Consider the following 27,004-nt stretch of genomic DNA (forward strand, 5'->3'; position numbering starts at 1 on the left):
TCTAACCCCACAACAATCGGTGTACTCGGACCACTCTCTACATCTGAGCAGGAATCGACACCATGCGATCTGTTTTCAATTCGCATAGACGACACCAGCAATCACATGATTTTAAAAAAGGCCTCTTGTTTGGAGTAAACGACACCTGTTGTAGAATTACTGATTTTGATGTTTTATCGGATTATGGGAAGCTCAATGTCACCTAAATACAATGCAACTATCTCGTTGTGGGATTTGTTTGCCAAATATTTAACAATGAAGTGTAAATAATGCAATTTTATCCTTTTTTGTAGTACTGCATGCGGTTTTGAGACCGATCACTAATCAGTACTTTTGTTCCCTATCAATTAACATGATTTCTTAAGAATGTTGGCCATTTTACAGATGAACAAGATCCAAACTATTTGGCAAGCAACGTCTGTCGGAAGGATTCCCCGCCCCACCCTTCGATGTATTGTAATGAAAAGCAAACTCACATTCAGTCAAAATAAACTTTTTTTTTTTTTTTAACTAAAAATGTTTTCTTGGTGTAATGTTAACGCTATTCCAAGATAGGTGGATGCAAAACGTCAGCGCCTGTGTGACTTGTCCCTGTATTCTAAATGGTTAGGTGTTATGACTTGGTGATAGTAATGATGGCGATATGATGACACACAGCAATATCAGAGTAATGCTATTTCATGAAAACCGTCAATTAGTAGGTTGGTGTTAATTAATCCACATTGTACATTTGATATCCATTTTCACGTTATAAATGATTTTTAGATAACTATGAACGTGGGACATACTTTATTTTGATTTTGTATGCAATAACAATATTCACGAAATTCAATTTGACCTTAAATTCTTTTTTTTAAAGATGGTTAACATCTTCAAACACGTTTCTGTTTACTAATAACTCCAGAAAATATTGATCAGAATTGGAAAGAACACTGATGACAATTCCCCACTTTTCGACCAAAATATTCTACGTACAAATTTAGACAGTTTTATTCTATTCCGTAAATTTGATCATTACTCTCAACTGTATTCAAAACTTAACGCTGCATCGAAGAAGCTGACACGTATGCATTATATGTCTCACTAAGATGTAGGTTAATATGTTTGGTGTCTAATTGTCTTGGCGTGGGCAGTAGCTCACTAAATGACAACCTAATTGAACACACCATTCACTTCGAATACGCGTCCGCTGTTTTATGCATCAGTATAACATCAGTTGTTCATAATTATTTTTAAACGCCGACTCATTTGAAGAATCGATTCCCTTTTAAAGAACGCGTTCCAAATGTAACGGCGTGGTTATGAATTTCCTAATTCTATTAAGCAGATGATAAGATGTACATTTACTGGCATTTATTTGGGTAAAAACAGTGCAACATTCAGCTCCCGTGGCGACCCATTGAATATCGTGAGACTTAAAATAACCCATTACAAACAAGTAGTGGTTCTAGGCGGGTTTATTGCTGTGGTTGCAAATAATCCCATATTAACATGGCCTTAAAAGATTTACGCTGAAGATGAAAGCTCCTAGTTCGAGTGTGAGATTTCTTGCTGTGCAAACCGCAAATATCCCATGTGCCCGCATTAGTCCAGTTGTTATGCAAATGTATAATGACAACTCTTGATGCAGATTATTTGTAGGCAATGCTCACATAAAAAACAAAAGAAGACAGGCCGCCGTAGTGAGGAGCGACAGAGTTTCATAAAGGTCGATGTATATTATATGTAACTACCCTCGAATAAAGACAAACTATCAATCGCTTTGGCTCCAAATATAAAAATAAAATAGTGTAGATGATGGAAATCTGAAATAAAACGGAAAATCGTTTCCGTGCCACATTGTTATCGTTTTCATTGTATTTTCACTCCATAAAATGTCAGGTCAGGTCAGTTTCGCTACCCAACAAAAATACAATCGCTCCAATTTTTTGACAAGGAAATCTGCATGACCAGAACCACCTAAATAAACTATTTGCTTAAAAGGGGAGCTTTAAATAAAAAATCCAAAAGTATTTTTTAAACTGGCTTGGTTATTTTGATGTCCTGTATTAGCCTTTTAAAAACAATACGATGACAATGACAGCAGAAAAACTAAATAAATAAGAACTATTAAAAAACATAGATTTGATTTTGATTTTGATTTTGAATTCCGGCCTAGGCAGGTCGAACAGTACGCATTTCCATTAGGTGTGTTCTTTTTATCCTGTGGTTGATCCTTGTAGACTGTCTTCATTCCTTTGCCAATTAGTCCAAATTATGCGGCCTCAATGTACAGGTTTACGCCAATAATTAAAGACAGTCCCACTGACATCTTGAGAACTGAACCACATTTTACCATCATCAAATGCTTCAAAAAGGTCTAGCTTCGGGTAATGAGCGTGTCAGAAAACCCCCATGCAGTAAAATAGCAACTAGTACACAACTCCAGCAAATGAAATAGTTTTACTATGCTAAGTAAAACATGGTAGTTGGCAAAGCTTTAAAATAGATTCATTGCCCGTCTATTTTATCCCGTGGAGCGGATCTTCGAGTCTTAAACAACCTTTGTGCAGGCGACGAAGCACAAAGATAAAAGACAACCAACTGTCTGAGAGAAGATCGCTTTTCAAAAGCGAATGTGTGAGCTGGGCCTGAGACCGCTCACTGGGAGTCATGTATTCAGGACGAGGCATTATCAGCAACATAAACAAACTAGACGGCCTTTATGTGGATTACAGCAGATACAACGCTTCTGCAAATTAGCGGTGTCCAGAAAATTGCATCCAAGGCGAGAGCTGCCAACAAGACCATTTATGAGGTGCTGGGAAGAAGCTGTTCCAAACAATACCTTCAAATTAACAAGTACCAGTCAGGCAACAAAACTATCTCCATCTTCGAAGAGCATAATAACCGACGCACAGGTGAATTGATGAAGACAATTTCCAATTAAACAGTGTTTGGAGAGGATAAAGTGTTTTACAAAACGTATGAAACTTTCCACTTGTGCTCTGTGGCTCATTTACTTTAAAAAAACGTTCCAACCATTTGCTGCTCTGCACAAATATTTTCTGAAACGTGTTCAGCACATCTGATTAAACAAACTGGCAAGAAGAAAATAACCCGAACACTCCATTATCAGTGGACACCCTGCCTGTTCGATTGGTTTCACTTCTAAATTGGAATATAGGATTTTAAAAATCGAGCAAATACCAGTGTAATCAATTGCAGGTTTTTTTTTCTAAATCTTTATCTTTTGCACATTTTGCTCCCTGGTTTTAACAATACCAAAACCCCGTGGAACTAAATTGAAGCCTGAATTTTCACGAGACGCTATATCCACAACAGTGCTATTTACGACAAAAATATATAATATTCGAGTAAACAGGATACATTAATTTTGTTAGAATGAAATGTTACCCGAATGTGATCGCATTTGGAAGAATATATGTAAAAGAATAACAGAATGGCCTTGTATTACCGACATGTTACAGACCATAGGCTGCAAATATTTACAATAAACTACGGTTTAAGTTTTAAGAGCAGTATTTTTATGCACAAATACATGGGAAGGCATGTTTTCAGTGTTAAAAACATTTATTAAATTACACCAAACGACCCGGTGGATATTTTAAACATATAGCACTGTATTGTCACAGACTTTTCTCGTAAAATAGATCGATGTACAACCAACGAGGCAGCAGGCAGGAAGTGTGAAAGTTGTACATCTTTCCTATACCTATATACAAATAATTACCAAAAACCCATAAAACCAGACAGTTAGGGATGAAAGGCAACAGAAATATTAGAAGATTCGTTTAATTCCCCTTTCACCGGTTTCTTCCTGATTCGCGAATTTTACATCAAAATTATTTCAATCATTCCGAGGGTCCCTGGTCGTCCTTCAACAGTGCTCACACAGCATAGTGGATCATATTGTTGGAAAACAATGACATTCAGTACAGACAGCACTAGGAAACATGACAATGATAATTCAATAGTCCCCATGTATCTTTACATATATACATACGATAAATATATATTGTCTTTCTTCCAGAGCAGAAGCATACTTTTGTGGTTCCAAATATTCAAAAGGTATAATTCCTACCTTACACGGGGCGAGAAATTTAATAGTGACAGGTGTTAAGATTTGTGAGTTTACTTGAAAAGGTCTGTCCAGACTGTAGAACATTTTCGTGCGTTAAGTTTAGAGGGTTCTGGGACTGCGTGAGTGCCGGAGTTAACATTGCCAGAACCTGGGCTTGGCTTCCAGGCGGAGCTGAGTAAGGTGACCCGGGGCCATTTGACGGAGCAGCCCCAATGATGTTGTCTATAGAGAAGGAAGGCCTGGACTGGCTGGGGTCTGCTTTCAATCCTTGCAGGTTTGGTAGAGTGGGACTCAGCTGCGGGTAGAAGGATTTCCTGGTTAGGTCGTTGCTGTGCAAAAGCGAGGGGATGGCTGAAGTCGGGAACATTGACGCTGGAGATGGTACCGTACAGTGTGGAGGCTGGAATGGGAAGGTGTTCGGTGAGGCATGGTGATGGGGGTGGTGGAAATTTTGTAGCTGGATGCCGTAACCGCAGCCATAAGGTCCATATCCAAAACTTGGCATGAAACTGCCGTGATCTCTCAAGATCTCGGACGGTTGCTGCCTTTTGAACCGTTTCCTCCTCCGAAGAAAGCTGCCGTTGTCAAACATATCTGCAGAATCGGGGTCGAGGGTCCAGTAGTTGCCCTTGCCGGGATTCCCGGGCTCCCGAGGTATTTTCACAAAGCAGTCGTTGAGAGACAAATTGTGGCGGATGGAGTTTTGCCAGGCAGGAAACTTTTCCCTGTAGTAAGGAAACCGATTACTGATAAACTCGCAGATTTCACTCAGTGTCAGCCTCTTCTTGGGACTCTGGAGAATGGACATAGTGATCAGAGCAATGTAAGAATAAGGAGGTTTGACCAGGGTACTCTTACACGGTTTGTCACTTGCCCTGTTTGTACTTGGATCAGACACGCCGGACATGTCCGGCGACTCAACGTTCTCCGAAACGTTTCTGGTTAAATTATCATCTGAATCGTTGTCAGAATGAAAGTTACCATATTTCCCTTCCTTGCCGTTCATATCACCGACCACATCTATATCCGTATCCTCGGAGAGCAGTGAGTGATCAGACATGTCGGCACCTAGAGTCATTGTTGAAGTGATCGGCCCAGTGTCTTGAATCTCTCTGTCGGTAGCAACTCTCCAGTCTCTCAGACCCCCTAGTGGTGCGGCTCAGAATGGCCAAGGGGAGCAGAAGTCGGTATCAGAGAGCCCGCACTCCTTGCTAAGGGGGTCCCTCCTTCTCTTTTATCCTCATCGACAACTTTGCAGATTCACTTTGCAGACTCGGCCTAATTTGTCCTCGCCGCTCCCTGATGCGGACTAGTGCAGGCGGACTCGTAGATCGTTGCCCGACCGGTTGACGCTGGGTGCAAAGTTTGTTTATATATAAAGGAACAACGAAGACAAGTTGGCAGAGCCGAGGCAGGCAGCGGAAGCCTTTTCTGCTCCTCAATCTGCTGTCAATAGACATTTATCCGACAGGGGGCGTCACGTGGCCGTGACGTACGGGGGAGCTGGGCTCTCTCTGGGTGATCAGCTGCGGGCTCTTCTTAAAGCGAGAGCGGACAGGGTCAGCGGCGAGACGCACTGGCAAGCCCACACGCCCCCTAACAATGCGTCAGCAACCACCAGCTCCGCTCCGAGGTAATCCGCCGCTTGCTACTTTACCCACAGCTCAGCCCGAAACCTGTGCTGTTGATGGTCACTTTAATTAACATTTTTAGATCTACAATTTCTGCGCTTGTTTCTTTTTTTAAACTCTGGGTGTGTTAATATCACGTCTTCCACAACGCACTTGTCTCATGACCATTGATCGACACCAAATGCTGAAGTAGTTCAGCTAGACAGGCAGCATCTCTGGAGAGAAGGAATGGGTGACGTCCCATTCTTCGACCCAGAGATGCTGCCTGTCTCGCTGAGTTACTCCAGCATTTTGTCTCTATCTTCGGTTTGAACCAGCATCTGCAGTTCCTCCCTACACTGTCCCACGACCATTCACCCTTTCACATTGTGACGCCTCATTCAGCAACTGACCGGGTGGTCCAGACTCATCAGGCATATTTGTTGAGTCAACCCGTCAAAAAGTTTGAAAGCTCCTCCCTTACCCTCGGAATGAGTGCTGTGTGGTAGAAGATGCTTGCATTTTTTTCAACCTACGCAGACAATCCAACAACACACATTTCACTCACTGGAGAATTTATTAAACAATGCTCTTGACATTGTCTGTGGAAAGTAGCTCCAGTAATGTGTACTCAAGTAATGTTTACGCCAAAAAAAAGAAACAAAATGCTGGAGTAACTCAGCGGGCAGGCAGCATCTCTGGAGAACACAGATAGGTGTCGTTTTGGGCCGAGACCCTTCTTCAGACTGATTGTCCGCCAGAGATACTGCCTGGGCCGCTGAGTTACTCCACCGCTTTGTGTCTTTTTGTGAACCAGCATCAGCAGTTCCTTGTTTCTATTCTTTCCTCAAATTATTCGCCCTATTAACAGAAGAAAACATGTAATAGTTATATACTATCAAATAATAATTCGCGGATCGAAGCAGGTGCCCGTGGTAACTCGGTTTGACAGTAGAGAAAGGTGAGTAGAAATGGGTCTGCACGGACGCGGTGGGCCGAAGAACAGAAATGCATACTGTATCTGTCTGAGATTTTATGACCACAAAAGGCTCATCACTTCAAACTTGCCGAGTCCCAGGGTAGCAAGAGACAACAGGGGGAAATGGGAGCAGGCGAGTAACTTAAATGCGAAAGAGCACGAAACAAGAAAGAGACCCAGAGTATTAAAGGAAATTGACAATATCCGTTCACTTTGAACTTTTCATCGCAACTGTTCTTGCGAGTTCTCACAAAATACTTCAACTTCAGGATTATATTTTGGGGGAGGCAGAGAGGGAGAAATATTGGTAAACTGTGCTTTGCCGGGTGCTTCCTCTTGAGAACTCCATCCATCGAGTGAATCGCGCAAACACAGATTTAGTTATGTGGATGACTTGTGAAACACATATTTACCCGCACAATAATTAACCGTAAATAGAAATATATAAATTATTATTTTAATGTTCTCCATTCCAAATCTAATTTAAAAAAAATAATACCCAATTTCAAATATTGCCATTTTTGAAAGGTCACCTTGAGCATGTATTTAGAAGCTAACTATAACCGTTGTTGTGAGTCTTTGAATCCTTTCCTCATCCAAATCTTGATGGTGGATTTTACAAAATCACGTAAGCACTTCTTTTATCTGGCCAAATTCCGGACGCAGGTTTGAACACTAGACATGAAAGAGAGTAACTATTTCCTTTACCACCACGAATACCGAACCTGCTAATTTTTGGTGCTCCCCTTCATCTCGATTGTGCAAAAATAAACATCGTGAGAGGAAAAGAACATAGTTTCAAACTTTATTAGGTATTGCAAAGAGTCACAGTTTATCCACCAGGCACCCGAGTTATTGTATTGTAGCAAGGTAAGTAGTTACCAATGTATAGGAAGGAACTGCAGATGCCGCAGATACCGAAGAGAGACACAAAATGCTAAACTAACTCAGCGTGACAGCTAGTTTCTCCAGAGATGTTGCCTGTCCCGCTGAATTACTCCAGCAAATAGTTACTAATGGTTGCCTAATATCTGCGGTTATATATAAATCGGTGTGTATCATTCAAATATATCTTGTTATCCAAAATAATCCGCAATTAAGGCAACGTGCTCTGTATTCAGCCAACTCGTCATTTTATTTGACTGGAAAATTAGTTCTGATCGTTAGATCCACATGATGACTATGTTCAAGATACATTTATTGCTCGTACTTTCAGCTGTGTGAGGGTATCAGGCTTATAAATTAGTATTGAGCAGATATATTCAACGTGTTTATTGTATTTAGGATTTGTACCATTCTGAATGCTTTGTTAAAATGAATAGCTTGATTTCACCGCTGATTACCCTTGAGGAAAAAAATGTTCAAATTCACTGTTTCAAGTAACAACATTTGCTGCAAGTAAAAATAGCCAGTCGGGTCCCGGATTTCAGAATGTAAGAGAGGAAGGGGGCTGAGCACAAATGGGCAGCTCAGCACTTTAATCGTTGTCTCGACGTTCTGCTACTCCGCAACAGGTGCCGCGATGACTTTCTCTCCATGGGTTTCCAGTAAGACGGTAGTCAACAGAGTCAAGCAGCTGCCAGTTCCACATGCTACACGGCCTTCAAATGCCAAACAGTTTGTACTTTCTAAATGGTTATCTCGTGTTCAAAGCGTTCCAATAAACACATTGAATCACATATGAGTTGATTTAAACTTAATAGAGCCAACACACACCTTATTAAAGGAGTGGAGATCTAGTAAACAAAGAATAAGTATTAGGACAGTGCAGTGAACAACATTAACTGTAATCTCCCCGTGTCTAATGATTTGCCCACACAGGCCAGCCCTTCCTTCAATAGTTGCAAGCAAGGAAACGGCCACCCTAATTTCCAATAAGACTTTCTTAAAATATCATTTAATTTGGAGGAAACGTGATATAATGTTAATTTCCTCGTTTTATAAATTTTATTTTTTTACTTGTTAATCTATTAAATGTGGACCTTTTGAACTCAGCGACCTTTAAACCTTTAAATTATACCGGAAACCATACTTATCCTAGACTTTTCATTTAACTAGTTAATGTGGAATAGATCTGGGTGTGACTCTGGGCAGATTTTCACGAACGGTTCCGGTGTTCGATCACATCAAAGGAACAAAGGTCATTCCTAAAACTGGGAACAACGGCCCTCGCGTCAGCTTTATTATTTTTAGAACGAAGTGAGTTTAGTTTTTCTGCTAAAGTAATTTTGATTTGCATCAGTTTTTATTAAGGAATCAAAAACATTTTTTACCTGGATCTATTTCGCCAAGTTTAGGTGGCACCGTCCCACGCGACACCGCGACCTCTTTCCATTGTCACATCCAGCAGGGACTCCCCGTGGCTTGAGAATCCTGGTCACTTTCTGTCTCTTGCTCCTCTTTGTTGCTGCAGACCACGATCTGCTCTGCGGCTTGGAACACAACACGACAAATCTGCTGCAATCTCGCCTCCAAATTGAAGGTTCTGGTCGTAATTTTCCAATCTCCGTGTCAATTCATTCAGGGAGCCTGGCTACATTAATAAGCGAGTGCCAAATGCGCCACCTGCTGTCTATTGTGGAGACAGAAAATTGACCATCATAAAGTCATGGAGTCACTCAGCACGGAAACAGATCATTCAGCCCAACTCATCCATGCCCCATCTAAATTAGTCTCATTGGCCCAGCCCCCTACAAATCTTTCCGAACCAAGCACCCGCCCAAGTGTCTTAAATGTTGTTATTGTACTTCCCTTAACTACATCCTCCAGCAGCACATTCCATAAATCCATCAACCTCTGAGTGAAAAAGCTGCCACTCTTAAACCTATGTCTCCTTGATTCCCCTACCCTGAGTCAAAAACTCTGAGTATTCACCCTATCAATTCCCTTCATAATTTGATTCACCTCTATAAGATCACCCCTTGGCCTCCTGTGCTCCAAGGAATAAAGTCCTAGGTTGCTCAATCTCTCCCTATAGTTCAGGCTCATGGGTCCTGGCACCATCCTCATAAATCTCTGTACTCTTTCCAGATTAATAATAACCTTCCTATAGCAGGGTGACCAAAATGGAACATGGTACTCCAAATGAGGCCTCACCAACCTGTTGCAAAGTTGTAATATAACATTCCAACCTCTATACTCAATACCGTGACTGAAGACGTCTAAAGTATAAAATGCCCTTATTAACCACCCTCTCAATCTGTGGTGCTACGTTCGAGGAACTGTGTTCTTGCACTACTAGATCCCTCAGCTCCACAACACTCCCCAGAGCCCTACCATTCACTGTGAAGGTCCTGCCCACAGTTCACTTTGCAAAATTCAGCACCTCACACTTATCTACATATAATTCCATCATCATTTGTTCAGTACACTTGGCCAGCTGATCAAGATCCTGCTGTAGTTTTTGATTAGCCACTGTCGGCAATATCACCTGCTTTAGTGTCATCTGCAAACTTACTAATCATGTCTTGTACATTTTCATCCAAATCATTGATATAAACCACCAACAACAATGGGCCCAGCAGTGATTCCTGAGGCACATCGGTAGTCACAGGCCTACAGTTGGAAAAACAACCTTCCACCACTACCCTCAGCTCCTTTTCTTGAAGTCTATTCTGTATCCAGGCAGTTATAGAAAAAGGAAACGGTAGTTGCTGATTTACACAGAAGAACACAAAGTGCTGGAGAAACTCAGTGGGTCAATATGATTTGATTCTTCACAGTGGTCGGAGTCCTAAACATACAAATAGACTAACATAGAAAAATCAAAACTGGGAGCAGAAATTAGCCATGTGAACCTCTTGTGCCTTTTCCACCCTTTAACATGATCATGACTAATCATCCACATCAGTATCTTACCCCTGCTGCCTCCTCTTATTCCATGATCCCTTTGGCATTATGTAACGTCTACCTCTTTGCTGCATATATTCAATAATTTGGGCTCTAAACCTTTCCATAGTAGAGAATTCTACTGATTCACCACTCTCGGGATAAAGACATTTCTGCTGATATTGGTTCTTAATCCCATGCCTTGTGCTGGAATATTTCACATAGGAATTTTGAAAATACAAGAATTTTACTTTGAAGTGTCCTTATCTATTGTTTTGTCTTCTATGAATTCAGTAACATTTATCAATCATTATCACTTTTGGATTGATTCTTTTGATTCCCTTTCTCTCTCTTCTCATTGAAGATGCTGAATTCTTGCACTACTGTGGACTTGTTTTCTAATTGTGTTTTGCACTAATATCCTGCTTTTGCAGTCATTTTCTTTTCACTGTCTTGTAGAACCTAAGTTAATTATCAATAATTTATGTTTTCATGTGGTGGCTGAATCTATGTGCCTGTGTTGCTGCTGCACACAAGATTTTCATAGAACCTGTACCTCAGCATTTTTGTGTAGATGATAATAAATTCAGCTTGACCTGAGGGTATGACCCTCGATTCTAGTGTACAGCCACCGTAAATATCCTTCCTGCGTCTATTTTGTCTAATCCTGTCAGAATTTTATACCTTTCGATGACCCTCTCTTTCTTTCATACTCCAGCGGAGAAAGGCCAAACCAACCCAATGTCTCCTTGTAATCAGTACTGACATTGTAGAAATATGTCAAGTTAACCTTTGTTACGTTCTCGCCACAGAAAGAACATTCTTCCTCAGATAAGGATCCAAAACTACACCTGATGTGATCTTACCAAGGCTCTGCACAGTGCAGCAAGACATCTTTGCTCCTGTATTGAATTCTTCTTGCAATCAAGGTCAACATACCAGGTTCTTTCACAGGTGGAAAAAGACGCAGGTTTTGTTGCATGTTTACTTTCCCCTCCAGCCACTGAACTTAAAGGTGTTATGTTCAGTTCCTTCATCCATATTTTTGACACATATTGTGAATAGCTGGAGCCCGCACACTGATCTCTGCAGCACCTCACTATTTACTGTCTGCCTCCAGGAAAGAGACACATTTATTCTTGTTTTCTGTTTTCTGGTATCATCCATTTCTCATTACATGTTACTATTCCCAATTTAATGTGTTTTAATTTTGTACATTTATCTATCATGTGGTACTGTATCAAGTATGAAATAAACCACATTCACTGGTTTTACCTTATCCATTCTATTAGTTGCAGCTCCAAGAAATGATGGCAGTTGTGCATCTAGTCCATTGTGGTGTTAGGGGTCAGGCGATAAAGAATGGACTCTGTCTCAAACAGCAGGATTGATAAAAGATAATGGGCTGATGTAAATATCTGGCATTGACCATTAAGATATTTAGACCTGCATGTTCGAGTCACTCAGGATTCTGGTAAATGCACAAGCAGTTACTCACTTCTGCTCTCTTTATTCAAGGATAAAAGATGAAGTTGCCACCATCATATCCATAACAAAGCTTCAGATTGCAAGTTACGATCATTTGCAATTATTCCAGCATCAACCTGGACAAATCCAAAGGCAAATAAATTTGTGCCCCTTGTCACTGAAATACAGTCCTTTTAGAGTTCTGTGGCAGTAGTTATGACTGCTGCATATGGCAGATCTCAATCCTCATCACTGAAGCTTCTAATGTATATGTATTGAGATTGATTTAATTCTATTTAAAAATGTGCACACTGAACAATTCGAAAAACAATCATATTTTAAACATAATTATTGGCTGAAAATTTGGAATCAATGGTGAAGTGATGGTGTTTCTCACTGATCTTGACAAAAGATCATCGCCAGGTCTGGTGATTGTCCTTTACAATCAGCGAGTACTTTTGAAATGAAGTAGCTCTTATAAGTATGAAACATGGTAGCAAACTTGTTGGGAGCAAACTCCCATGAACAGTGATTTGTAACTCTGTTTGCTTTCGTATTATGTTTAGTTTAGTTTAATTTAGTTTAGTTTAGTTTAGTTTAGTTTAGTTTAGTTTAGTTTAGTTTAGTTTAGTTTAGTTTAGTTTAGTTTAGTTTAGTTTCCGTATCCGTTTTAGCCCACCGTGTACGTACCGACCAGCTATCCCTGCACATTAACACCATCCTTCACACACAAGAGACAATTTACATTTATACCTAGCCAATTAACCTGCAAACCTGTACGTCTTTGGACTGTAGGAGGAAACCGAAAATGTCGGAGAAAACCCACGCACTTCACGGGGAGAATGTACAAACACCGTACAGACATCACCCATGGTCAGGATCGAACCCAGGTCTCTGGGGCTGTAAGACAGCAGCTCTACCACTGTGCCACCACTTAAATATTGATTTAAGTAAAAATATAAACCAGTACCCTAGATTTCTTCCATCCTCTTCTTCAAAATAATGGGAAAGGATCTGAGAGAGAGTAGACAGGGCCCCAATTTAACTGCTCATCTGATAGACAGCTTCTTCCACTGCAGAATCCTTTTTTTTTGTCCTCATCTCTGAAGTGGGACGAAACCAAAATCTTCGAACTCATCATTGGACTTTATAATCGTTTCAAAGTTTTCGATTCTTTCAACAGTCTGGGACCTCGTGGAACTGTAAACATTTATTGGCCATCTTATATTTATTAGAGAATACTCAATGGACCATCTACAGTACTAGCCACAGGTATCATTCGTGTTATGAAGGTTGTTGAAATATGGTCCTGTCTCCAAAAGACCAAAAGCATAACAATTAAATGTCATAAGGTCATAAGGAATAGAGTAGAATTAGGCCATTTGGCCCATCAAGTCTACTCTGCCATTCAATCATGGCTGATCTATCTCTCCCTCCTAACCTCATTCTCCTGCCTTCTCTCCATAACCTCGAACACCTTTACTAATCAAGTCGTGAATTACAGTAAGTCATGAGCTAAATTTAAATCTTGTATTTTTTCCGTTCTTTATTCTCAAAACATTCATCTAATAGACACCTTAAGATCAAAACAAAATAGGACATGGATCTCCTGTATGTATCCGAATTTGCAGCTTTTCTTACCACTGTCATTAATTTGAAAAGATTATGCTATGAATTGATTTTAATAATTTATCAGAAACCCTATCCTCAACATGGGCTTTTTAAGTAAAGCAGTACATGGAGTCATAAAATAATGCAACTAGAAAAAGACATCGTTCTTGATTCCCTAATCCTAGGAAAATGTTGTGCATTTATCCTTTTTATGCCCCTCGTGTGTTTATACACCTCTATAAGGTCTTCCCTCAGTCTCCCACACTCCAAAGAATTAAGTCCTGGCCTGCCCAACCTCCCCCATGAGTCCTTTAAATATCTTTGTATATCTTTTTTGCATTCTTTACAGCTTAATGGCATCTTTCCAGCTCAGTGGTACCTTTCCTGTAGCAGAATGACGAAAACTGAACACAATACTCCAAATACAGCCCCGACCAACATCTCATACAACTGCAACATAAAATCCCAAATTCTATATTCAATGATGAATACCAGTCTACCAAAAGCCTTCATCCCCTGGTCCATCTTTCAAAGAACTCCATATTCGTTTTCATAGATCCCTCTATTCTACTATAGAGTAGTAGCATGCTCATTATGAACTATATATTTTCTTCTATCAAATTAAACAAAAATACAGGTAACAAACTGTATGAATACATTGTTGTCAAAATCACAGCATTTTTATAAACCATTTTTATAAGGCACATGGATGTTTTATAAAGTTAAAATCTTAGTCATAGAGTCATAGAGTCATACAGCATGGAAACAGACCCTTTGGCCCAACTTGCCCATCCCAACCAAGATGCTCCATCTGCACTAGTCCCACCTGTCCGTGCTTTGCCTATATCCGTCTAAATATTTCCTATCCATGTACCTGTCCAAATGTCTTTTAAATGTTGTTACGGTACCTGTCTCAACTACCTCCTCTGACAGCTCATTCCATCTAGGAATAGGTAACGTTTCGGATCGAGACCCTTCTCTCTAACCGAAACATCACATATTCCTTTCCTCCAGAGATGCGGTCAGCTACTCCAGCTTTTCGTGTATATCTTTGGTTTAAACCAGCATCTGCCATTCCTTCCAACACAGGTCATTCCATATACCCACCTACCACTGTGTGAAAAAGTGCACCTTGGGTTGCTATTAAACCTTTCCCTCTTACCCTATTTATTCCACTCATGATGTTATACATTTCTGTAAGATCATCCCTCATCCTTACTAGTAGTATTAATCTTAGTATTAGAGAATTGAAGTAATTTTATTCACCTAGCTGCAATCTGGAACACATTACCTGATGGAATAGTGAAGGCAAGTACATTTATTAAGTACACAAACACTTGAATTGTCAAGGCATAGAAGGGTACAAGTAAATGGCCTAGAAAACTAGATTCGTATAGATGGGTACTTGATGGTCATCATGGTCATGATGGGCTGAATTTGTGTACTTCTGTGATGGATGATTCTGCGTCTAGTAGCAGGACTATGACTTCGATTCATGAACAACTTGTAATTATGGCACCAATTTTCTTATTTTTTTAACTTGCTTCTGCCAGGAGATTATATTGATTTGGTAGTGAGGAGAGTGGCTTTGCAAAGAGGAAAAGGGAAGAAGGGTTGAACCATGCTAAACAGTTCTATCACTTATGATGAAGCAGCTGTTAACCATCAGTTGTGGCTTTGTGATTCTTTCTGAATCAGAGGGCTGTAAATATGAAAGTGTTCTGGCTATTTTTTGTCCCTCAATCAATATCACTAGAACAATATCTCAGTTCATCTTTCATTAATTGATTCCTATTCATGGGAATTTTCTATAGGCAAACTGCCTGCTATATTTCCAACATCTGCACCTACAATGCGTTTTAAGAAGTTGTTAGATAATGAAATGCATCATATAAATGCTTGGTAGACACAAAATGCTGCCTGACCCGCTGAGTTACTCCAGCATTTTGTGTCTACCTTTGATTTTAACCAGCATTTGCAGTTTTTTTCCTACATATGTAAATGCTTGTTTTTTTTTTCATTTCAATTGGTCTAAACATGCCTTTATTTTATATTTATATTTTTATTTAGGGCGTAACAGGTTGTTGAGATATATCAAATTGATGTGCTCATCAACCAGTCACGTCCTAAATAAATGACATACAGGCTATAAATCTCTGTTATGTTCATGTAACACAGAAAAAATGTTCCACAGAAAATTCTCTAAATTTATATTACTTGCATGAGAACTACCTAAAGATAAGAAAATAAATCCAGATTTAAAATGATGGATGCACCCATTAGCTGCAGTTTAATTATCAGTTTTCCCACCCACTCATACAGTAAATAATTTTGCAAATGGCATTCCCTCTTTGTAGACCCCTGCTTCACTCATCCTGGCTGAGATAAGGCAGCCTTGTTAACTTAAGAAAGACTGCATTGCTTTTATGTATAAATGAAATTAGCTTCCCCTCCCCCCCCCCCCCCCCCCCCCCCCGCCATAACAGGGACAGAGTCCCCTCGTCCTCATCCTCATCTCTCACCGCATCAGCTGTTGCATAAAGCACATAATCCGATATTTTTACCACCTCCGACAGGACCCCACCACTAGTCACATCTTCCCTTTTCTACCCCTTTCCACTTTCCGAAGAGACCGTTCCCTCCACAACTTCCTGATTAACTAAACCCTTCCCACCCAAACTACCTCCTCCTCAGGTATTTTCCCCTGCAATCGCAGGAGATGTAACACCTGTCCTTATACCTCCTCCCTCCACTCTGTCCAGGGACCTTGACAGTCCTTTCAGGTGAGGCAGTTGTTAACTTGTAACTCCTCCAACCTCATCTACTATATCCACTGTTCCAGGTGTGGGCTCTGATATATCGGCGAGACCATGCGCAGATTGGTCGATCGTATCACTGAACACCTCCGCTCAGTCAACCTTGACCTTCGTGATCTCCCGGTTGCCGGACACTTTCACGTCCCCTCCCATTCCCTTATTGACCTTCCTGTCCTGGGGCTCCTCCATTGTCAGAGTGAGGCCAAATGCAAATTGGAGGAACAACACCTCATATTTTGCTTGGGAGGCTTACAACCCAGTGGTATAAATATTGATTTCCCTACCTGCAAGTAACCTTTGCATCCCCTCTCTCTCCATCCCTCCCACACCCATCATTGTACTAGTTTCACTGTCATCCTGCTGAGTTTCCTGTTTATATCACTTGTTATCACCTTCCCCAGAGGCAACAATGGATCATTGTGGGATTCATCTTTTCTTGATCATCGTTACTTTTTGCATATCTTTCAGTCATTTGCTCAATATACCTTGTATATCTCACATTTCCCTCTCTCCTAACTCTCAGTGTGAAGAAGGGTCTCAAAATGTCACCTATCCCTTTTTCCAGAGATGTTGCCTGACCCACTGAGTTAATCCAGCTTTTTGTGAATTAATTTACATGGTTTTGTTAAAGCTAACACATACCTTGATTATCTGACCTCTGTTTGTGTTGGATGAGGGGTTGGGGTGGAGTGGAGTGCCTCTATTAATATAAATAGAGGCAGAGGTGGAAATGAAGTGCCTCTATTAATATGAAATTGATAACTTTCTCAATTTATCAAATTATAAACTGCTCTGCTCCCAATCAAATGTTATCTTTATTTACACACATTGGAGATTGAAACAATTTCAAATTTAAACCTCTGCCTGTGCAAGACCAGCACAGAATCAAATATAAATCATGGCTTTGGGATACTTTCTGAATTTGAGGGGTTCAGTTCAGTTCAATTTAGTTTATTACCAAGTGTACTGAGGTACAATGAAAAGCTTTAGGTGCATGCTAACCAGTCAGCGGAAAGAGAATACATGATTACAATTGAGCCATTTACAGTGTATAGATAGATGATAGAGGAATAACGTTTAGTGCAAGGTAAAGCAAAGCCCGATCAAAGATGGTCCGAGGGTCACCAATGAGGTAGATAGTAATTCAGGACTGCTTGTTAATTGTGGTGGGAGATCCAGTTGCCTGATAACAGCTGGGAACAAACTGTCCCTGAATCTGGAGGTGTGCATTTTCACACTTCTACAGCTTTTGCCTAATGGGAGAGGGAAGAAGAGGAAGTGGCCAGGGTCCGACTCATCCTTGATTATGCTGCTGGGCTTGCCGAGGCAGTGTGAGGTATAAATGGAGTCAATGGAAGGGAGGTTGGTTTGGTGATGGTCTGGGCAGCATTCACTGTAATTTCCACCATAATCTGCTGCCCATACCTTCACTTCTGGGGTGGTCTATTGATTTTTTAATCTATGTTACATGTTGACAATGTGCATATTGTCATCTATTGTGGTTTAGCTGATTTGTATTTTATGCTGGCATGTGTTCCAGTCATTGGCTTCAATAGTGGTGCAGTCCTACTCTTTGGTGGTCTAATAACATCACAGACCCAATTCATTACCATGTTAAAGATACTTGAAAACTACACTAACCTAAAGATATCACCTCAGTCTATAAAATATCAATGTAATCTGAAAATCAATTTATATTTGATTACCTTTAGTGAAGAAGTTGCCAGCCTTCATGATTTCATTTATAATTCTAACAATGTTCATTCTTTTTCTCAAAATATTGTAGCTGAAAATAACTTGGCAAATACAGGAGGTTTAGGTTTAGGATTAGGTTCATTATGGTCGCGTGTGCCAAAATTGAAGATTTCAAGCAAAATCAAGTGAAAGATTTGTTTTGCATGATATCCAAACAAATCAGATAATACAATACATAAATACAATTAAACCAAACTCAAGTACTACAGTTAGAATGGAAAGTTGTAGCGTGCAGAATATAGTTCTTAGCATTATATCGCTGTAGTTCCAGAGACAAAGTCCAATGTTCGCAATGAGATAGTAGAGAATTAGACTCTATCCTAGTTTATGGAAGAACAGTTCAGAAGCCTGATAACAGAGGGAAAGAAGCTCTTCCTGAGTCTGGAGATGCACATTTTCAAGCTTCTGTATCTTCTGCTTGATGGGAGAGGGGAGAGGAACGAATGACCAGGGTGGGAAAGGTCTTTGATTATATTGGCTGTTTTCATGAAGAAGCATGCAGTGTGGATGGAGTCAATAGTGAGAGGTCTGGCCTATTTGAGGGACTGGGCTACTTCCACAACTCTCAACAAGTTCTTGCAGTGTTGGGCAGAACTGTTCCCAAGCTGAGATGTGATGCAACTCGAGAGTATGCTTTCTATGGTGCATCTGCCGAGGTTCATAAGAGTCATTAGAGACACGCTGAATTTCTTATTTCGTAACGAAGTAGAGGCGTTGGTGTGCCTTCTGGGCTGTTCCATCCGGTGGCGCCACTATAGTGGCTGCCTCGCTAACAGTTTGTCTGTCCTTTCTACTGTTTTTATTATTTTAAGTATGTGTTAAAAGTATGTTTTAGTGTTTCTTGGTTTGTTTTATGTAGGGAGTTGAGGGGTGGGGGGTAATTGGGGGAAACTCTTTTTCAATCTCTTACCACGACGGAGATGCGATTTTTCTCCGTGTCGTATCTTCGTCCCCTCTTCGGCCTAACATCGAGGAGTTGGCAGTCTTTCCTGGAGACCGGCCTGGCGCTGCAAGCCGCGGGCACGGCGCAGACTTTAACATTGTGGAGCTGCGATCCTTTGTCAAGAATTGACTGTGGAGAGCTCCAACCGCGGGGTCTGTGGACTTTAGCATCGTGAAGTCTGCGGTCTCTGGTAAGAAGAGGCCAACTCGGGAGCTCCATGCTGCAGAGAGTGTTTCAACCGTCCCGACGCAGGGAGTTTCGATCATCCCGATGAGAGGGCTTCGGACATCGGGCCGTCTGCTGCGGCGACTGTGGATGGTTCAGCAGCCCCGACCGTGGGTGAACGAAGAGGAAGATGATTGAACTTTATTACCTTCCATCACAGTGTGCAATGTGGAATCCGCTGTGGTGGACGTTTATGTTAAATTTTATTTATGTGGCTGTGTGTCTTGTTGCTTTTCACTTAGTATGTCTGTATGGTAACTCAAATTTCACTGTACCTTAATTGGTACATGTGACAATAAATTGATCTTGAAATCTTGAAATCTTGAATGTGTTTGGTCCATAACAGATCATTGGTAATACTTACACCAACGAACTTGAAACTCTCAACTATTTCCATTTCAGCACCATTGATGCTGATTGGAGCATGTACTGCAACACATTTCCTAAAGTTGATAACTAGCTCCTTCATTTTGCTGACATTGAGGGATCTGCCTTCACTTTGTAGCCTGTTACCACATGAAAGTCTTGCCTAAATCTCTGGGGCATCCATGTTGTTGCCTCGGGACTCCAGCTTGATCCAGAATTCCCTCGGCATCCCAATGGCTTTGCTAAGGTTGTAGACTGATTTCTTGTACCACTCGGGATCATTTGACTTGAATGCTACAGTCTTTGGCTTGACTTGGGAGTGGTCTTTGCAGTTTATCCATGAATTCCAGATGGGGATCACATGTATTATCTTCTTTGGTAAGCTTTACTCTACACACTAGCTGATGAAGTCTGTGACAGCAGCTGCATAGTCATCTCGATTAGCTGCAGTGTCCTTGAATATGGACCATTCCATTGAATCAGAGCAGGAGATTTCCTCCACACAAAAAATATGAACTCATTAGATTTTCATAAATTCTTGTGATGTAGAGAGTTTCAATCACTTTTCCTAATTTGCATTAGAAAAATTGGTCACGTGCCAGAGATCGGGATCTTCCAACCCAGCACTCAAAGGTTAAAACTTAATTCCCACTACCGAGGAGCACAGTGGAGCAGCACTAGTGCACTTGCAATGTAAACCATTTGTCTGGCGGTTTGTAAATTAATCTTTCCGAATACATTTTGCATAACTTCAAATTATTTTCACAGGCACAATCTGAATAGTTCAAGTAGGGTCAAAAAATTATTTTTTCAACAAAATGGAGTTGTTTTTTCATATAATAGTGAGGAATTGAGAAATAGAATCGCTGTATGTGACTGAAAATTTGCGCAAAGGCAATCATAACTGAGTTTCAGGAAATGATTAAGAAACTTCTGATGGCAACAGATAAATGACTGTATCAAAAGTGAAATGCTGCAAGTGTTCAGCAGATCCTCCAAGACTTCATTAAATATTAACTGGAATTGGCACATTTTGGGATTAGAATGTTTGATCCTTAATATAAGGAGTGCCTCCAGAACAAACTCTCCTCAACAATATCATTGCATGTTTGGAATATTATATTTATAATGCAGTGTGTGAGACTGGCAATGCAAAATTAGCCCTAGACTCTCAGCTATTCTACGTGGTCAACCTTGGGGCAGTATTGGCATTAGTGAAGCAGTTGGTATGGGAAAGTTAAGATTATTAATTAGAAACATTAACTCTGTTCCTCTTCCACTGATGCTGCATAACCCACTGCATGGTTCTAATGTTTTCAGTTTTTATTATAAAAGTATTCATTAAGCTTCCAAAAGTCAGGAATATATTTGGAAGAGTAAATCTAAAAAGCAGGAAGAGTAAAAATAAAATAAATGTGTGGTTGTCATAAAGCAGAAAACTATTTCTTACTTTATTTTGATCAAAGAATATTGATCATAGAGCACAGAAACAGGCTCTTCCCCCCTGCCCTACCCTTGTCCCTGCAAATTGGCACATGGGGCTAAGTCCCATTTGCTTGCATTTGCCCCATAGCCCTCTAAACAGTTCCTACCATTATATCTGTCCAAAGGCTTTTAAAAGTCATAATTGTGTCTGCTTCTCAGCTTCCTCAGGCAACTCCAGGTGTGGTCCCACCAACAATTTATACAGCTGCATCATGATACCTCAATTTTTGCACTCATTACCCATCCCATTGAAGGTAAGCATGCCAAGCGCTTCCTTCACTACACTGTCCACCTGACTCGCCATTTCAGGGATCCATGCATCCGTCTCTCTGTTCTGTAACAACCTTTCAGGATTCTACCATTTACTCTGTAAGTCTTGCTTTGAGGATTGGTGCAGAAATGTCTTAGACAATAGACAATAGACAATAGGTGCAGGAGTAGGCCATTCAGCCCTTCGAGCCAGCACCGCCATTCAATGCGATCATGGCTGATCACTCTCAATCAGTACCCCATTCCTGCCTTCTCCCCATACCCCCTCACTCCGCTATCCTTAAGAGCTCTATCCAGCTCTCTCTTGAAAGCATCCAACGAACTGGCCTCCACTGCCTTCTGAGGCAGAGAATTCCACACCTTCACCTCTTTCTGACTGAAAAAGTTCTTCCTCATCTCCGTTCTAAATGGCCTACCCCTTATTCTTAAACTGTGGCCCCTTGTTCTGGACTCCCCCAACATTGGGAACATGTTTCCTGCCTCTAATGTGTCCAATCCCCTAATTATCTTATATGTTTCAATAAGATCCCCCCTCATCCTTCTAAATTCCAGTGTATACAAGCCTAATTGTTCCAGCCTTTCAACATACGACAGTCCCGCCAGTCTTCACTAATAGGGGAACAGATTTGGCAGTAACACCAACAGCTGGATTTTCTTATGTGCTTAATTTAACACGTAAATCATGTAGTTATCAATCACCGAGTGGTCATCAAAAGGTTGTTTGCTTTGAAGATTCACACAGCAAATATTTAATTTTCCAGGATGTTTTATTTTCCAATAGCATGTACATCTTGTACTTACCACCCAGATTTTCCATTTCCTTGCATTTACCTTCTCTGGATCAGAAAGACCAATCTCACTGGTCTGGAATGACCAGGCAAGGTCCCGGATAACATTACAGGGCAATATTGATAAACTGGAACAATTCCTGCCCAAGCTCCTCCATCTGTTAAGGCTATCAAGGGTTTACAATGTTTTTGATACCTCTGACATTCAGATCCATCTAAAAACTGTTCAAAATGCAACAAATAACTTTATCATGTAGTATGTAAATAAAAAAATCATTAAAACACTAACTTTAAAATACTTTTAAAAAAACCAATTTCACAGAGAGTATGAAAACAGGCCCTATGGCCCATAGAAGTCCACGCTGCCCATCAATCACCTATTAACACTGGTTCCTGGTTATTCTACTTTCACTCCCGACACAATTTTTATAGAGGGCAATTAACTTACAGCTCACACGTCTTTGGATTGTGGGAGGAAACCAGAGCACCCAGCAGTCATCGGAAGAACACGCAAACTCCACACAGACAGCTCCCGAGGTCAGGCTCAAATCCTGGTCTCTGGCGCTGTGAGGCAGTGGGTCTACCCACTGCACACCTGTGCTGCCCAAACAATTATTCTAAATAACTAATATTAATTTAAAATATTAATCCAAACAAATAATAACTAAATAGCCCAGGTTATCTTATTCTTCTTTCTCTTTACCACGACCATTCTAGACCCAGTGAAATATTTGTACTGTATTAGATCTGGCAGGGGCATCCATGAGCTAACTCTCTTACATAAATGCTGGAGAAACTCAGCAAAATCCGCATCTATTTTGGGCTCCAGGAGAAGCGTTCTGTTCAACCCAATTCAATGATACTTTATTGTCACATGTATCTAGGTACTGGGATTTTTTTTGTTTTTGCAGCACACAAGAGTCTGGCGCCAGAAGGTTCATCTGTATTTTCTTGCAGCGGCGAACCAGGCCTGCCGCAGCAGGTGGCGAACCGCAAAGTCCCTCATCGATCTCGCAGCGCACCCCACCCCCCTCCCCTCCCCCACCATCAGGTCCCCCAACGTTGTTGGTGGCCCCCTGCCAGGTTGCTGTTGATGGCCCTCCTAGCTCCCAACGGCCTTCCTCATTCTCGACGGCGCAGGTCTCCATATGCTCCCCGCCAGGTTGCTCCCGACAATGCTGGTTACTCCTTGCTCTCAGTGGACTGCCCGCATCACGGGAGCCCTCTACCATTGCTCGGGTTCCGCGACAGTGCGAGCCAGGCCTGCTGTTGTGATGCGGCCAGGTTTCCTTTCTCCAGATCGGGATATTGCCATTGCAATTCACCAATATATTTGGGACCTCCACACTCACGCATGAGTCCTTACATTTTTCAGCACTACAGTTAGAAATGCTGGCATTTTCAGCAAAACCCAGCAGACCCCATGTCATTGAAATTAAACTGCAGAGTGTACAAACACATGGCACTACACAATCTGATTTCTGGTCCCTGTTCCCACTTAAACAGGCACATTGAGTGATGCATGCTGCTGCAACAAAGGCACATCTGCAACAGCCTGAAATCCACTCTATACCTCACTTGAAATAAAATATGTGTGGTCCACAGTTGGAAATTAGTGCACAGTTAAAAATCGCAGCATGTCAATGATCAAACATAGTTCAGTATTCAAAATCTCCACTTACAAAAATTTGATTTGACGAAAAATTGGTTTTTTTTAAACAGGCATAATGCTTGAGTGCTTTTATCAGAGATCTGAACACAGATTGCATGTTTGTCCCTCTCCTATCTGGGGTTGTGCATGATATAGGGAAGCTCAAATAAGAGTAATCAAAGACTTGTCCCACCCACTCATTCCCTCTTTTCCCTGCTCCCTTCCAGCAGAAGGTACAGAAGTATAAAAGTGCACAAAAAACATAGAAGCATAGAAACATAGAAAATAGGTGCCGGAGGAGGCCATTCAGCCTTTCGAGCCAGCACCGCCATTCATTGTGATCATGGCTGATCATCCCCAATCAATAACCCGTGCCTGTCTTCTCCCCATATCCCTTGATTCCACTAGCCCCTAGAGCTCTATCTAACTCTCTCTTAAATCCATCCAGTGGTTTGGCTTCCACTGCCCTCTGTGGCAGAGAATTCCACAAATTCACAACTCTCTGGGTGAAAAAGTTTTTTCTCACAGCTGGACTTTGAACAGCTTCTTCCCCTCTGTTATCAGGCCTCTGATGATCCTTTCATAATCTAGGGCACTGTCCAATTCACCTCTACCCCGTTGAAGACATTGGATGTTGTCTTTGGAACTGTTGAGTTAGAATGCACTACAATGCTGAGAACCATATTCTGCACTCTGTATCTTCCCTTTTGCTCTGTCTGACATGATTACATTTATGTATGGCATATCTGATGTTTGGATAGCATGCAAAGCAAAGCTTTTCAGTGTACCTCGGTACACGCGACAATATTAACCTAAACCTAAACCAAACCTAATCATGAAATATAAGAATTTACACAATATATGTCAATGAGCTTAAAATGTTAATAAATTGGTTGCTTTTCTCAGGTTCCTTATGAAAAGAAGATATCTTTCAATGATAGGAATAAGGCAAATTGTTGGGGCTAATTACAGAATATGTGCATAATTGTTCAACTTAACAAGCTCTGATTCATCCCACATGGCTCTTGATGCTATCACCAAGTGCCAAAAATGGGGAGCAATAATTGGTTTGTAGCCAAGAAGTACACACAAAAATAACTTGCTTCAGCAGTTCTGATATCTTAATGCCATAACTGGCATGCCATCGGGTTGGAGGACATCCTCGAGCATCACTGGGTCTGAGCTGCAGTATCCAGAGGAAATACTCTTTAATTGATACTAAATTAACAAGATGCTAATTGTTTGAATTTACAGCTTAACATCAAGATGGATTATGACTAGAGATGTCAGGTAACCACTGAATATTTAAGTAAATTGTTGAGCCTTCTGTTTACAGCTTAAATGCTAGTCCCTCGAAGGCATTGCTTTTCACAGTTCACCGGCACCCTGTTCACCTGTGTTTGTAGCTAATTCAGATTGACGGAATAATTTGTTTATCTGTCAATTTGTCTGAAGTAGTATTGAAAAATTTAACACAACAAGAACACATTGCATTTTACAACATTGATATCAACAGTCCAAGAAGATTGTTCACTACCTCCTTCTAAGGGCAGTTAGAAATGGACAATGAATGCTGGCCTCTCTTCAGCAAAGTAATTGTAAATGTCAAACAACTTTTCAAAGACTAAATGGATTCCATAGCATTGTCAGGCAGGAACCTGATATAGAAGTCTTCCATTCCCCAAATTAATTCCCATAATTTTCTGTTTTAAGAAGTTAAAATGTCACTTTGGAATAAATCCCCTGAATGCAGACTCGGAAAACAAATTATTCTCACATTCCCCAATCGGTTTCCCACCAAACCACTCTTTGGTTAAGTACAGTATTGTATATACTCTATGTTTCCGAGATGTACTAGTTCCAGCTGCTGGGATACATTCCACTCATCTGGTTTGCAGTCTAATATCTGGCCTTATTATTCTAGGAGAATTAAAGGCTCTCTGGGATATTGTGAAAGAAGTTACTCTAACAAATTTGACATCGGAGGTCAAAGGATCCAGATATTGTGATATCTCAACAAGGGCAACTGCCTCATGTTCTGCTGTGTGCATTATGACTTCCTGCTTCTCAGACTGTAGCCCACTCCAGTGAGCCATCAAGCCATAAAAAAAGGAGGAGGATTGCACTCTTGGGATAATATACCAAACGTGCGCAGTTTTAAAGTTGACACATGGTAGCAATAGAGGATAATTCAGCTGAGATTATTAAATGCAATGGATTGTCCACAAGGGAAAGCATTTCTAAACCAGCACACACAAGTAATGTAGGTCTGTTGTGTGACTGAACTAACATTATAGTCAATATTTTAGATTGTCTGTTGTTACTTGGTGATGTGAGCAACTTGTAAAAAAGAGATACAGTTGCAAAAAGAAAGAGTTGGTTCAGTTCCAGTTCCATACAGAAAACTGCATAGGGGACTGTGGAGGAGTATTTGCCTGCTGAGGCAAAAAGAGTCCTGTACATTTAGTAGGATGTACATTTACTATGGACATCCTGTACATAGTGAGTCTACTCCACTCACTGATGTGGAGACAAAGGTTAAGAGTCAAGTGTTTAATTATTTATGACCAAAACAATAACATTCCTTTTAGCTGCAGTTTTACAGGCAAATTAATGCAACAAAACAACAAACAATTGTACAATAGACAATAATACACTGAATTATTAGTTTTGCTAGGGACCACACTATTGCAAACCAAAGTGCATGACGGAGCCTTATACAAAGTCCAGTTTGGTGCTGAGGTAGGATGTGATTAGGATTCTACACTGCAGTTCAAAAGCCTGATGGTTGATGGGAAGAAGTTATTCTTGAACCTGGAAGTACCACTCTCAAGAAGGGCACGAAGTGATAGACTAACTCAGCGAGTTAGGCATCATCCCTGGAGAACGTGGATGGATGACGATTTGGGTTGAGACCATTCTCAGACTCGTACCTTCTTCCTGATGGTTAAAACGAGATGAGATCATGGCAGGGTGGCGCGGATCTTTGATGATATTATCTGCCTTCTTGAGGCAGTGCTTCCTATAGATTCATTTAATGATGAGGAAGTCAATACCTGGGCCAGACATTGTCCATCCCTTTCTGCAGCCTACTTTGATCTTGAGCACTCGAGTTGCCCAACCAGG

At 40.9% G+C, this 27,004-nt stretch overlaps 1 protein-coding gene across 1 annotated transcript; it reads right to left on the reverse strand.

Annotated features, from left to right (window-relative positions):
- Positions 1-3,668: 3,668 nt before the first annotated feature.
- foxd2 (forkhead box D2) lies at positions 3,669-5,207 on the reverse strand. Its single transcript, XM_078407969.1, has one exon. It carries the CDS (start codon positions 5,160-5,162, stop codon positions 4,104-4,106), a length of 1,059 nt encoding a protein of 352 aa, XP_078264095.1. The 5' UTR covers positions 5,163-5,207; the 3' UTR covers positions 3,669-4,103.
- Between the last annotated feature and the right edge of the window lie 21,797 nt (positions 5,208-27,004).

This window comes from Rhinoraja longicauda, chromosome 11 (assembly GCF_053455715.1).
Source record: "Rhinoraja longicauda isolate Sanriku21f chromosome 11, sRhiLon1.1, whole genome shotgun sequence".
NCBI lineage: Eukaryota > Metazoa > Chordata > Chondrichthyes > Rajiformes > Arhynchobatidae > Rhinoraja > Rhinoraja longicauda.

Coding starts and splice junctions, on each gene's coding strand:
- foxd2 (XM_078407969.1), bottom strand. CDS start 5,162: ATGACTCTAGGTGCCGACATGTCTGATCACTCACTGCTCTCCGAGGAT.